Here is a 13,203-nt window from a genome sequence, read left to right on the forward strand (position 1 = left end):
GGTGCAGAAGGACTCGGGCGTTTCAGCAGGAGATGCTGAAACAGGTGAACACTTTCTGAGATGCTGCTAAATGCCACCAAGGAAACCACATTTTTTCCAGTGTTCTCATCCAGCCTAGGCCCTTCTTTGACAGCACAAAAAAAACCAACAACATTCTTCCTCAGCACCACTTTATGACAGCATTCTCCATGATCATGACATGCAGTGCAGAGGCAGATCTGGGGTGTACGTGCAGTGTCCCGGGGATCGGGCGGCTTTTGGCACGTCCAGGCCACCCAGAGCCTGTATCCCTGCAGGGGCTGCCTGAGCTGCCCTTCAAACACATGATCAAACAGCCCCATAAAAACATGAAGGACACATTACTGCCCTAATAAATGTTAAACATTAGTATGGCACAGACAATGGGATTTATTTTTTTATTTTTTTAAAGAAACCAGATAGGGAAACAATATTGCAGGCTGATTAAAAAGCTGGTTTAATTCTCTTTGATGTGTATCCACCATTGAAAACCGGACAATTTATTACTTCCTGGATGCTGCTCAAGGCTGGTCTGACTTGGAGTTTGATGTTGACTGTGTCTATGCCTGGAGATAACCTTGCTGCACAGATGGCATCTCCACATCCTCCTCTTCAAGCAGCAGAAGGGAGAGGTGCTGTAGCTGAGCACACATGGGTATACCTGGGTCTCAGCCACTGCCTCACATCCCCTGGAGTGCTGAGCTGGAGCAGACCCACGGGAGTCATTTTGTGCCATGCCCACATGCAAAGACTGCCCTGGGCTGCTCCTGGCCAAAACCAGATCCTGCTGTGGTGAAACTGACTGCCAGGGTGGAGGCATCAGGGTGATGAACTTCTAGAGGTGCCCAGGAGGCAATCCTGCTGTCCCCAGTGACCAGAGGGGCCCCTTCCAGAGAGCTGTGTGGCCAGGAGCCATCTCCAGGGCTAGGGACAGGGTCAGCTGCTCTGCTGTCCCTCCAGCCAGCTGTCTTCAGTGCAAAGGTCAGGTAGACAGGCATGAAGCCATGGCTCAGAAAAATCCAGTAAACAAAGCACCAAAATGCCCACAATCTGTCTGAAAACATAACTCGTTAGGCTCAGCGCTCATAGGTGCAGCTCCAGCCTCCTCACTGCCGTCTGGGGATGGGATGACTCAGGTGTTTGTATGACTCAGAAATTTCCCCCTACCTTGGTCCAGTGGGGTTCACGTCATTACACAATTACCCACGAGGGGGTAGATGTGTTGCTCACCACTGAGGCTGGGGACGGTCTTGCTGTATTCCGTTCCCATTTTCTGCCCTCATGGAGCAAACCCCAAGAGCCTCCTTGAACTGTAGCAGGATGCTGACATGTGCAAGTCTGCATAGAGATGCTGTTGCCTTGTGGGTGAAGCACAAGCTTTGTCCTCCCTCTGCTCTAAGGATTCTCCACAGAGTCCCTACGCCTCCAGAGGAGCTGCAGGGTCTGGTTGCCCAGAAGGACATGGCATGAGCTAGGAGCATTCGTGGAGGAGGTGGCTTGTGTTGCTGAGCTGATGACTGTTCTGCAGAGTACTGGCATCAGAAGTGGGTGAGCATAAAGATATGACCAGTGCTACGCCATTTCTGGGTATCAAATACAACTCTTGGACCCACAGGGACAAATGGAGAAACCCCAAAACAGCTCAGCTGTTCAGATCCATCAGGTTGAAGCTGTCAGCACAGCAGCCCAAGGCTGAGAGCAGCAGGACATCCTCAAGGGGGTGGATGTGGATCAGGGATGACCCAGGTGGGTGCTGGGGGTGCCTCAGTGGTGACCCTGTTTGCAACTTTCCCAGATCTCCTTCCTGCCTATGGGAAAGGGATGGAGAGGGAAAGGTCTGATCAAGAGCCAGTGCTTCAGAGCTGGAGGCAAAGGTGGATGAGAGAACATGGATGATGGTCCATGCTGCTGGGAGTGCAGCTGGCACACTGAGAGCATCTCTGTCTGTGTGTGTCCCTGTCCAGGCAAGGCCACAGTCCTGCCACAGCACCAGGGACAACTCAGGTTGGAGGAACCTCAACTGCTCAGAGTGAACACAATTGCTTTGAATGCTGTCTTTGGGAATAGGGGACAGGCATTTTTCAACCATCTGCCAGCAACATCTAGGAGGAACACCTCTTATCATAGGTAATGTCATCTGCAGGGAGGGGGGTGATGCCTGAGGTTGTGGTGTCATTGGCACAGTAACAAAACCACGCAGACTTTCCCAAGGGGTAGATGATCACTTCCTAGTGCACAAAGCCCTGTGCTGACAGGGTATTCAATACTGGAGCTCATACGGAAGGCCCAGGACGAGTTCCTTTTGTCCCAATGATGGCGACTGGCCCAGGCCATGGAAAAACAGGTTATTTGTCTCCAGCTCACAGTATCATCACCCATGAGTGCATATTTGGTCCCTCCACTAACTGATTTTCCAGCACTAGAAGCCCTGCAAACAGTTGCCAGTGCACCAGGCCAGGAGTGCCCATTAAAGATGTCAGTTTAACAAAACAGCTTCTTCTTGGCTGCCACTGCCTGGTCCCAAACTTGTATCAGAAACAGGCAAAAATGACCTCGGGTTAAAAGGGAAGATGAAATTCCAATTCCAGATAAAGAGGGAATTAAGAAAAATGCACTACCACCTAGAGAGAGCTCAGGGCTGGAAAACCAGGAAATGAAACACAATTCCTTTAGGTTATGCAAAATATGTAGGCAACTGAGTGGGGAAACTGAAAGAATCAATGGATAAATGATGATGACTGAGAACAAGGCAGCTTAATCCCATAGGAGAAATAATCCCCTATGCACCGCATGGCTTGAGGTGTTGATGCACGTGTGGGGAGGGTTGCTTGTGCCAGCCTCCAGCAGCCGACCTGCCTGGTGCGGTTACAGGAGGAGCCACCAGCAGCTGCAGAAGGGCACGTTTCAGAAAGGAGGCAATGGGGTGGCTGGGAGCGGAGCTTTTGCTAAAACAGGATGGTTTTGGTCAGGGAACCCTGGTGGGCAGCACCATGGCAGCCCCACTCCCCTCTGCTGTCTTCTAATTGGGACTGGGGCAAAACGGCTGCATCATGGCAATGCAAAGGGGATGGGAATGGAAATGTCAGCAGCCGGGGGAAGCCCCTGATACTGATGCTGAGCTGTGGTGGCAGGAGCTCACTGGGGTGGCATGTCCAGCATGCTGCTGTGCAGCAGGGACTGCCAAGAAGAGATGTTAGGTGCCTGTGCTAATGTCACAGCAGGAGCTCATGGAAAGAGGGGTGAAAGAAGTGTTTTTGTGAGGCAAGAGGGAGTTGCCTTGGGCCCCTTTGCCACAGGGCTCAGGTGGGGATCAAGAAGTGCTGGGTGAAATGTTCCTGCGGAGAAGGAGCCCTCCCCACCGCATGGCCAAGAGCACTCAGAGAGGGAAAGCAAGTCAACATTTCAGAGTAAGCTGCCTGGGCAGGCATTTCACCGGTCTGTAAATGTCACACTTAAACCAAGAGCCCCTCGGGCCCTGTTAGCAATAACATCAGTGCCTGGTAGTTAACTAGGATTAGGGGAGGAATGTTGCAAATGCTCCTCTGTTACTGGGTGGAGTGCACTTAGCCTGTCCATGGGACAGGAGATGCCAGCCAACAGTACCCAGAGTTACAGGACCAAGCTGTGAGGGCTCCTCACCTCACTGCTGCTGCGACCTGGGAGCCTGTCTCCTCCACTGACCCCTGCAGCCTCCTTTGGACACCGGGTGGTCCCGCTGGCAGCCCCGTCTCCTGGTGATGGAGGGACCACAGGCTGTACTGCCACTCCTGTGTATGTCACGCAGAGCCCTGGGCATGGGGGCTACTTGATGGAGCTGCCCAGGGCTGACAGAGCTGGCCAGGTGTCTTGCACCCACAGGAGCTCCCTCTGGAGCCATCCTGCTCTGCTGGGGTGCAGAGTGATGCAGGTGCCAGAGGGCATCTTGGTGTACCCACAGGGGTTTTTGGTGGCTGCCCAGCATTGCTCAGCACCCCCAGCCTGTGCCCACCCAGTGTGTCCGTGGAACAGCTTGGAGAGCCTCAGGTGATGGGGCCAGGGCAAGAGGGAGACTGGGGACAGATGGTGGCATCATGCAGAGCCATGTGGAATGAGTCCCACAGCCTGGGGAGCGTGCTGGGTACCAGAGAAGCTTTCTCAATGTGCTGCTGTTAGGGATGCTGCTCCTGGCTCCCAGCACCTGGCAGGAAGGCACAGAACAGGGTGCTGCCCCCCTTCCCCCCCATTGACCTCCTCATGGAGAGCAGCATGTGGCTCAGCTGGATGGGGACACACCTCACTGGTGTAAGGGTGCTGCAGACCAATGGGTGCCACAGAGTCAGCAGCACCCACATGGCATTTTGGAGAGCTCAGCCACCCTCTTGCCATGCCCAGCCTGGAGGGAGGCGGAAATAAAGCTGAACATCCCTTCCCCAGATGCTTCTGATTTAATGCTGTCATGGAGTCCATGTTGCAAACCACCAAAACCATCACTCTGTCACTGCAAATAGGACAGCGCCCTCCACCGTGGACCCCAAAATGTGAGCACACCTTCTAGCCTCGCCCCCCCCAAACCAAAGCCCACTCCATGCAAACCTGCTCAGGATATCTGGGGAGTGCATCCCCATGGTCCCTGTTCCACTGCCAAGCTGTCCTGTGCCCCATGTCCCCCTCAGCTCAGCTTGTAGATGCTCTGCTCATCCCCCGTGATAACAAGAACATCCTTAAACTGAGAGACAACACGTCCAAAATGGGACCCTTCCCAGAACACTTTCCCACAGCGGGTGCAGCAGTAGAAGTCAGTGAGCTCAGCTTTGTCCAGCACCCCAGGGGGGATGGCAGCAACCTGCAGGGTCGTGCCCTCCTCCAGTCCCACAGCTGTCCCACATGGATCTGTCCGCTCCAGCCACTCGCTCTCTGTGGTCTCGGTGCGCTGGGCAGCATCACAGGTCCGGCTGGACTTCTCCTCGCACAGTGTGGAGCAGCCTGCAGGGACAGGAGACAGCAGATAAACAATCATCCACCAGTGTGACGAGCGAGGTCTGTGCTCAGCCACAGAAACAACCCTCACTGAGGAGCTGCTATTCCCTCAGGGCTGCAACCTGGGGAAGAGCACCCCATGAATTCGGGAGGTGATTACCAGCACCAGCACCAGATTGCCTGCCCTGAGCATGGCACCAGTGCAGCCTCCTGTTCCCAGCAGCTCCTCCACCATGTCCTGCTGCTGCTGGAGACCAGCCTTGGTGGTATTCCAGGCTGGGGGACTGCACCAGTGACTGTGTAGCTGTATGGGGTGCAGTGGTTTTGCCTCCCTGATGCATGTCAGGCAATGCTGCTCTCTGAGATGGGCTGTTCTCCCACGAGGCAGCTGCATTGCTGGGCATGCAAATGGCAAAGAGGCCCTTACTGCTGTTATGGTTAAAAATACACCATTAACAGCTGTCAGCGCTGCTCATGACCCCCGTAAGCTCTCCTGCTCTGCCTGGGTGTACTGGGCACTGGGGTATGTGTGACATCCCCTTCCACTGCACCACCCTGGCCCCCCTGGGCAGGGTCACTGCAGGGCACTGCGTGGGGACACGTCCCATGTGCTGTCCCTGCATGCCCTGACTGTGTTCCTGCCGAGCTGGTGGATTGCTGCCATCACAACCAAAGTGCCACAAAACCCACAGCGTTTTTGGCAGCTCGGTGAAGGCTCTCACCGCTCGTGTCCCCGCAGCCGGGGCATGGCGGGTCACTGGATCCGGGCAGCGGAAGCGAGGGCTGAGCTGACTCCCATCCATCAGGATGCCTGGCAGCCGGGAACATGGGGCAGGCTGCACTCACTGCTCTGGGATGACTCATTTTGGCAGGGGGGATTCGTCCTGCCCAGCATCAATTAAGACAATAAAAGGAAAAGGCATCTTGCAGCTCTCCAGCCACATCTCTGGGGCTTCCAACCTGCCCCTTTTGAGGATCAGAAATGACTTAGTTGGGGGCCAGCCACACTGGAGGGGGCACCAGTGGTCCTGGCTGGCTTGTCCCTGCATACCAACACACCAGGAATTTTGGTGGGAGAAAGCAAGGCTAAATGGCTACCCTATAATGGCCACCCTGTCCCATCAGAGCCACCCTATACAGTCTCCCTGAAAATGAAAAAAGCCAAACAATCAAAAAAAAAACAACAGTTTTTCATTTTCTACAAATTTTCACATCTGGTGAAACATCTGGCTGTTCTAAGATCCTCGAGTTGCTTGGAGTGAGGATAGTGTGTGTGTGTGGGAATCCTCATTCCTGGGGGCTTCTCCAAGACAGAGTTCACCAGTGGGAGGCTGGGGAGGGAGTGCAGCTCTCATCCCATCCCTGCCTCCCCCTAGCCCATGTGTCCTGATGGCACGGGAGCCCTCAGCCAGGCCACACAGGGACCAGCTCTCTGGGAAGGCCAAGCCATGGGATGTGCCCCAAGCACGTAGACCAGTCACCCTGGATAACCCTGGGCAGTCACTTGCTTTCCTTCAGTCTCAGTTCATAACATGCAGACAAAAATATACTCTTTTCCTCTATTCTATTCATGGTGCCTGCTCTGTTCTTAAGCACCAAAACTGTATTGGCCTCCATGACCCCAATGGGATGGATCCAACCATAATCGCAGTGACAGTGACAGCAGCCAGCACTGATGCTGCATGAAAACCTTCCCACACCACGGATGCCCCTTCCCAACCTTGCAGCATCTCAGCCCCAGCTGCATGAGGGCACAGTCAGCCTCGATGCCCTTGGCAATCTGCACTCCCTTTGGGCATGCTCCATCCATCCACCCTGGTGCTGCCTGCAGCAGAATCCCCCTGGCTCTTGCCAGTGGGCGAAGCAAATCAGAGACCTCTCCTTCCCTGCTAGTTCCCCAGACACCCCAGTCTCACCCCCCTGGTAGGTGGCTTGTGAGAAAGAGGCAGGCAGGGAGGAAAAGTTCGTCCCTTAAGAGCCCAGGAAAGAGAAAGGCTGTCATAGTCATCCAGTGCTGTGCCTTACACCCGCACCAGCCCCCTCCTAATTGTAGTGCTTCAAAGGGTTGAAAAAGCTACATCACTTCAAAGTAACCATTTTTGAATAGGAGCTTGTAAAACCTCCTCTCCCCCTCCCACCAAATTCTTTGCAGGGCTTTTGAAGATGCCTGTGCTCCCCTCACCGCAGTGAAAGGGCTGCTGGGCACCAGGCGCAGGGTGCTGGCCAGGCAGTGTCCACCAGGAAAACCATGGTGTGAAAAGGGCAGATCCTTGGGGAAAAAAAAAAAAAAAAAAAAAAAAACAAAACAAAACAATTTTTTCCTGGGAAAAAGGGACATTTTTGGAAGGAGGGAGTTCTTTCTCCCCATGCAGTGTTGCTCCAGTGGGGCCACACTGCAGATCACCCCGACACTGTACCCTGAGCCCCAAGCAGGGGCTGAGTCCGTCAGAGATGGAGCAAATGGCACGTGGGGGGAGCGTGGGGCCAGGGGGACGGATGTGTCCTTCCAGCATGCTGGGGGGGGGGGGGGCGGGTGTCAGCTCTGTGGTTTCATGAAATCTGTGACAGTTTGCACCAGAGGCTAGATTCCCACTGCAACTCTGCAGAGGAGAAATGAAAGCAATTCCTTACCAAATCAATTAGAAACACCTCTTGGGAACTAATAATCCCATTATAAAACATCTTGAAAATAAAAAGCTCTTTTGCTTCTCGCTCACCTCTCCCCCTCATGCCCTGCTCACCCAGGGATGACAGAGCCAGGCTTCACCTCAGGCCCTGTGTGCAGCTTGGGGTGCCACAAGAGAAGGACACCAGCCTCCTAGACAGCCTCCAAGGGAAGACTACAGGGATGGTGAAGGGTCTGGAGGGGAAGGCATGTGAGGAGCTGAGGGCCCTCGGTTTGTTCAGCCCCAAGCAGAACAGGCTGAGGGGAGGCCTCATGGCGGCCTGCAGCTCCCTCACAAGGGGAGCAGAGGGGCAGGCGCTGAGCTCTGCTCCCTGGGGACAGCGACAGGACCCGAGGGAACGGCATGGAGCTGGGACAGGGGAGGGTCAGGCTGGGGGTTAGGGAAAAGTTTTGCACCCAGAGGTGGTCGGGCACTGAACAGGCTGCCCAGGGATGTGGGCACGACACTGAGCCTTACAAAGTTCAAGAAGCATTTGGACAATGTTCAGACACATTGTCTGATTTTTTTGGGTGGTCCTGTGTGGAACCGGGGTTGGACCTGATGATCTTTGTGGGTCCCTTCCAACTCAGGATTTTCTATGGTTCTGTGACTTTATGACCCCAAAATAAACACAAAGCACAGCTGTAGCTCCCCCACAACAACACCTCACCTGAGAAATCCTCGCAGAGAACATGGCTGTGCCTGGGGGAGCAAGGATGCTGTAGGACCCCAGTTTTGCTTATTTCTGCATCAGTTCCACCTGGCTGAGCAAGGCCACCCTCAGCAGTTGGAGCCAGCTCCCTGCAGCCCAGAGACATGCTCATTGCAGGAACCCTGCCTCCTGCCCCAGCCACTGCCATGGACTCCAGGGCCCCAGGACGGAGGTGGTGGCATGAGCCCACTGGCATGTGAGAGACCCCCTTCTGTCAGACCCACTGCAAGGCCATGTCTTGTGCCTTGGGGCACAGCATGGGTGCTGGTGCCCTAAAACCAGTGGCAGCTTCACCCAGGGGGATGTGGAGCCAGTGGGGTGCCCCAGGTAGGGCACAGCATGCAGGGACCCTGTGGCCTCAGACTCAGGTGCTGCAATGGAGGGGGGTGGTCTTGTTCCAGAGACCCAAGAAAAGGGCTGCATGCTCTGCTGAGAGATCCTGCCCACAGCCCAGGGACTCTGAACCCGCTGGGAGGCATGGGGGCATGGGGTGGGGCATGTGCACCCCCCAAACAGAGAGGCCACCAGGGCTGTGGGGTTGTATTCCAAGCCCACCATGACAGTGGCACTAGTGCCCTGCAGTCCCGATGTCTGCACTGAGACACTCCCTCTTCCCCCCACTGCGAGACGGGGGCACAGGAGAGCCTGGGAAGCTGGGATGGAGCAGGATCAAACCCAGTGTGAAGCTGTGCCTGTTCCCTTTTCTCAGACCATGCAGCCCTGGTTTGGCTGCAAACAACCTGTCCCCCCGTGTGGGTGCCCTGGGAACCCTCAGGGCTTCAGTGTCAGAGCACCAATGGGTAATGTCCCCTCCGTACCCCCCCCCTCCCCAGCTGCCTGTTCCTACACTGTATCCTGCCTCCAGGACCTGTTTCCAGCCTGGGTCCTTCTGTGTCACCTAGGCAGATCCTTCACCACAGCCTCCTGCCCCAGCCCAAGAGACTTGGGGCTCCAGCAGTGCTTGTGCAAGCTGAACCCTTCCCACAGCCCCACAGCCGCACCCAGCTGTCATCGTGCACACACACGGGAGACTCGTCCATAATTAGGCAATTAAGGATTAGGTGTTTTGGAGAAAGCGCACGCTGTAAAGACTTTGCACAAGTCTGAAAGCAGACCTGGGAGCATTCTTGGAGTACAAAGGTGCATGGGAAACCTCGCCGTGGTAAGAGATTGAACCTGATAAGAGGAGTTACGAGCCTGAGAAACACACTCGATTGCAGGGCGCTGAAGATGCCTGGTTATCTTTTCCTCCTCACTAAGTCAGATAAGCAAAGGACAAAGGACTTGGGATTGTGCAACCTGGGCTGCAGAGGCCTGGCCATGTTCTTGAGACGTTCCCAGGGCGGTGGCGGGAGGATGAGCTCAAGGCAAGGGGCACCTTCAGTTGCTATAATCTCTGCATGCCACCATGGGAACAAACCCCACCAGTTCTGCACTCCAAAGCTGGTGGCCAGGCTGGAGCAAATCTTTGTGTGGCCCCAGCACATGTCCCCACCGCAGCCTCTGCTCCCAACTCTGTGTGGCAGCTCTGCAGTCCCATCCCTGCCCCATATGTAGGTAGAAGTGAGAAAGACTCCTACACCCCACTGCACGCTGGGGAATGAGCTCCTGGTTGCTTGGTCTGAGCTGGGAAGCCCCCCAGCCCATGGGTGCAGGCCCTTAAAGACTGGTGTCCTTCCCTGCCCAAGACTGTAGAGCAGCTGGACACATGCAAGGTGTGTTGGCCACCTCCACATGCCAGTTTTGGTGCTATGGATGAGGCAGCAGGGATGCATGGGATTCTCCACGAGTGTGAGAGCCGTTGTGGGACAGCAAAGCACAGGGACTGCATGCCTTCCCACGTGCCAGTCAGACTAGCCTGATGCAAAGCCAAATGTTGCAGATCAGGGAAGCAGATCATAAAAAAAGCACATCCATCCTCAGGGCTTTAGACACAAGGTGTGCTGTGGTGCATCGGAGCACCAGGCTGAGGAAAGGGATCTGGCCAGCCCATGCCCACCTACACCCAGGTGCGGCACTGTGCTGGCTCAGCCCTGGCTGGGAGCTGCTGTGCTCCTTCCCTGCTCACTGCAGTCTTGCAGCTCTTCCTCTGCCTGCCTGCACACCCCACACAGCCCTTGCTGGAGCTGAGGGCAGGGGAGGAAACCCTGAGTTATGGCTTCAGGGTTGGGGGGAGAAAGCAGATGCCCTAGCCCATCTGCTTGGAGCCCCACCAAGCCCATGCCATCCTGCCTCACTGCGGGGGCACTTCATGGCTGCTCCTCCAGCAGCACATAGGGATGCACATATCCTCCTGCACCTGCAGGTTGCATGAAGGAGGGGCGGTACAGGTGTTGAGTACCAGCCCTGCCATGCTTTTGGCTCTCCAGGATGCTGCTTCAGGATACCCAACCCCCCTGCTCTGCTCCTCCACCTCTCTCCATCCTGGAGTGGCAGTGAGGACCTGTCCAGCAACCAGCATCGCGTGCAGCAGGAACAAGGGCTTCCCAAGGCAGCAAGGGCTGATGGGGTCAGACTGCTCCAGTCTGCATGTGGAGGAGCTGGAGAGGGTTTTTAAGCAGAAATTGGCCAGAGGCTGTACAAAGACAATGCTGTGGGGTTGGCTCATTATGTGATTTTTCCTGGTAGAGCATCCAGTTGCTATCAGTTCTTCCCTCATGCAGCAGTGACACGTGGCAGCACACAAACACCCGAGGAGACTGGCATACCTAGTTAGCAGCACAGCTCCAAGCAAAGCTGTAATGGTTGTTTTTGTGTTTTATGAAATATTTCAGATGGAATGGGGCAATTTCATGATCACAGAATCACACAGAATGTCTAGGTTGGAAGAGACCTCAAGATCATCGAGTCCAACCTCTAACCTAACACTAACAGTCCCCACTAAACCATATCCCTAAGCTCTACATCTAAACGTCTTTTGAAGACTTCCAGGGATGGTGACTCCACCACCTCCCTGGGCAGCCTGTTCCAGTGCCTAACAACCCTTTCAGTAAAGAAGTTCTTCAATGATGAAAGAAGCCTATTCTGTTTGTCAAATCCTAACCTGCTCTAGAGGGCTACATCCTTTCCTTGCCTTTCCCAGGGACCAGATTACATCTGGCAGAGTATCCCCAAGTGCCAGGGCACTGTGCCAGCCAGTTATACCACACTGACTAAGCAAGAAGCTTCCCTTGGCTGGACGAGAGCCTGTGACACATCCCATCCACCTGGGTCATTCAGGAGCCCGTATGCTGCCAACAGCCTCCAGCCACATCACATCTTGCCTGTGCCATGTGGGGACCTGTAGCACTGTCACCTCTTGCTTCCCCATCCTCAGCCTGCTCCAGGCACAGAGCCTGCCTTCCTCACCCCCCCCTAAAAAAAAAAAAAAAGCAAAGAAAAAAAAAAAAGCTGTTCTGGGCACCCCATTGGGAAAAAGGCATCACAGGGCAAAGCTGTTTGGGCTTGAAACAGTTTCCAGCAGTTCCATCCAAGCTCTTATGCAGGGAAAGTATGGCTGTGTCAGGGGGAAGGTTCCCTGCAACCTAGGTGCAAGGTTTCTTGCCAAGGCTTGGGATGCTGGACAAGCATCTGCCCATGGGCCAAGGGGATAAATCTGAACTGATGAGGCCCAGGCCAGAGCTGAGCCTGGGGGTGCACTGGGCCAGCCAAGGGCAGAGCAGTTCCCCTCCACCCACTCCCACCAGATGGAAAATGCAACAGAGATTGGAAAATGATTGTTATTTTTCTCATGAACTCTTGCTGTCTGGCCTGTCCCACTGCTGCCATTTTTCCCACCACCTGCCTGACAGTGGCACATCATCATCACATCCTTTCTCTGCTTCTCTTCCCCAAAACTTGATACAAAGTGGGCCATTCCAGGGACAGCCTACTTCAGTTCATGCTGATGCTCTCAATCCCAGCAGCACCCAAGCAGAGTCTGAATAGAAACAGAAATCCCAGTATGGCAAGACACAGGGAACCTCCTGTCAGTTCCATGGGATCGCTGCTCTAGGCTTGGTGAGATCCACACTTTGTGCCCACCTGGCTGCTCCTGGGCACAGACACAGCCCAGGTGAATCAGCTTTTGTTTTGCAACTCCACTGCAGCAAAAGAGCACCCCCACAAGGATGCTGTGGTGTTTTCTTTGCCACTGACTGCTCTGTGGTGAAGGATTCTCCTTGGCGTGGTTATGCCTGGCATGGTGCTCCTGCCTGGTGCAGCAGCATGGGGTCCCTGCTGACCCCATCCCTCTGCAGCAGGGGAACCATGAGAGGCTGCATGGCACAGGGAGGTGTGGGGGTCTTGCAGACATGGTGTAAAGGCTGGAGCAGTGGGGGGGGGGGGGCACAGAGGTGTTGTGGAGGAGCAGAGATGCTGTGTGAGCCCCCCAGGTGCCATCAACCCCTCTGAAGGGGGATGGGGAAAATGATCACACGCCTGAATGCAAACCACAGCATTGCTATTTCCCATACTCCAGAACTGGCTGAACAGGCCTGGCTGGTCCCTGGGTACACACAAACAGTGAGTGCCCTCACCAGAGAAACCATGGAGAGGATGCCCTGGCCTTTCGGGTAGTGCAGTGCTCCCAGGCTGCTGGCGCCATGCGAAAACTCACCACGTCCCTCATCCTCTGGGCCACGTGTGTTACCCCTGGCAAAGCTGCAGCCACCCAGCAGCACACAGTGGCCTGTGCCTTGCCCAGCTTGAGAAAATGGGAAAACTGAGGCATGCTGACAGGCAGTACAAGGGTTGGCAGCAGACCCAGGCTCGAGGGGTGCAGTGGGGTGAGCACACGTTTCCCAAGCATTCATCATGACACCAAACTACGCTCCCCGTGCCAGTAGCAGCACTTAACTCATTCTGCCTGCA

The 13,203-nt window shown here is 55.0% G+C and overlaps 1 protein-coding gene across 28 annotated transcripts in view; it reads right to left on the bottom strand.

The window, feature by feature from the left end:
- Window positions 1–388: 388 nt before the first annotated feature.
- EXD3 (exonuclease 3'-5' domain containing 3) overlaps window positions 389–13,203 on the bottom strand; it is a 296,432-nt gene continuing 283,617 nt past the window's right edge. For all 28 annotated transcript variants that reach the window (XM_068657208.1, XM_068657236.1, XM_068657217.1 and 25 more), the window contains one exon: window positions 389–4,980. In XM_068657208.1, coding sequence (XP_068513309.1) covers window positions 4,667–4,980 — 314 coding nt within the window. In that variant the 3' untranslated portion in view covers window positions 389–4,666. The remainder of the gene's footprint in view (window positions 4,981–13,203) is intronic.

Source organism: Anas acuta, chromosome 20 (genome assembly GCF_963932015.1).
Source record: "Anas acuta chromosome 20, bAnaAcu1.1, whole genome shotgun sequence".
Classification (NCBI taxonomy): domain Eukaryota; kingdom Metazoa; phylum Chordata; class Aves; order Anseriformes; family Anatidae; genus Anas; species Anas acuta.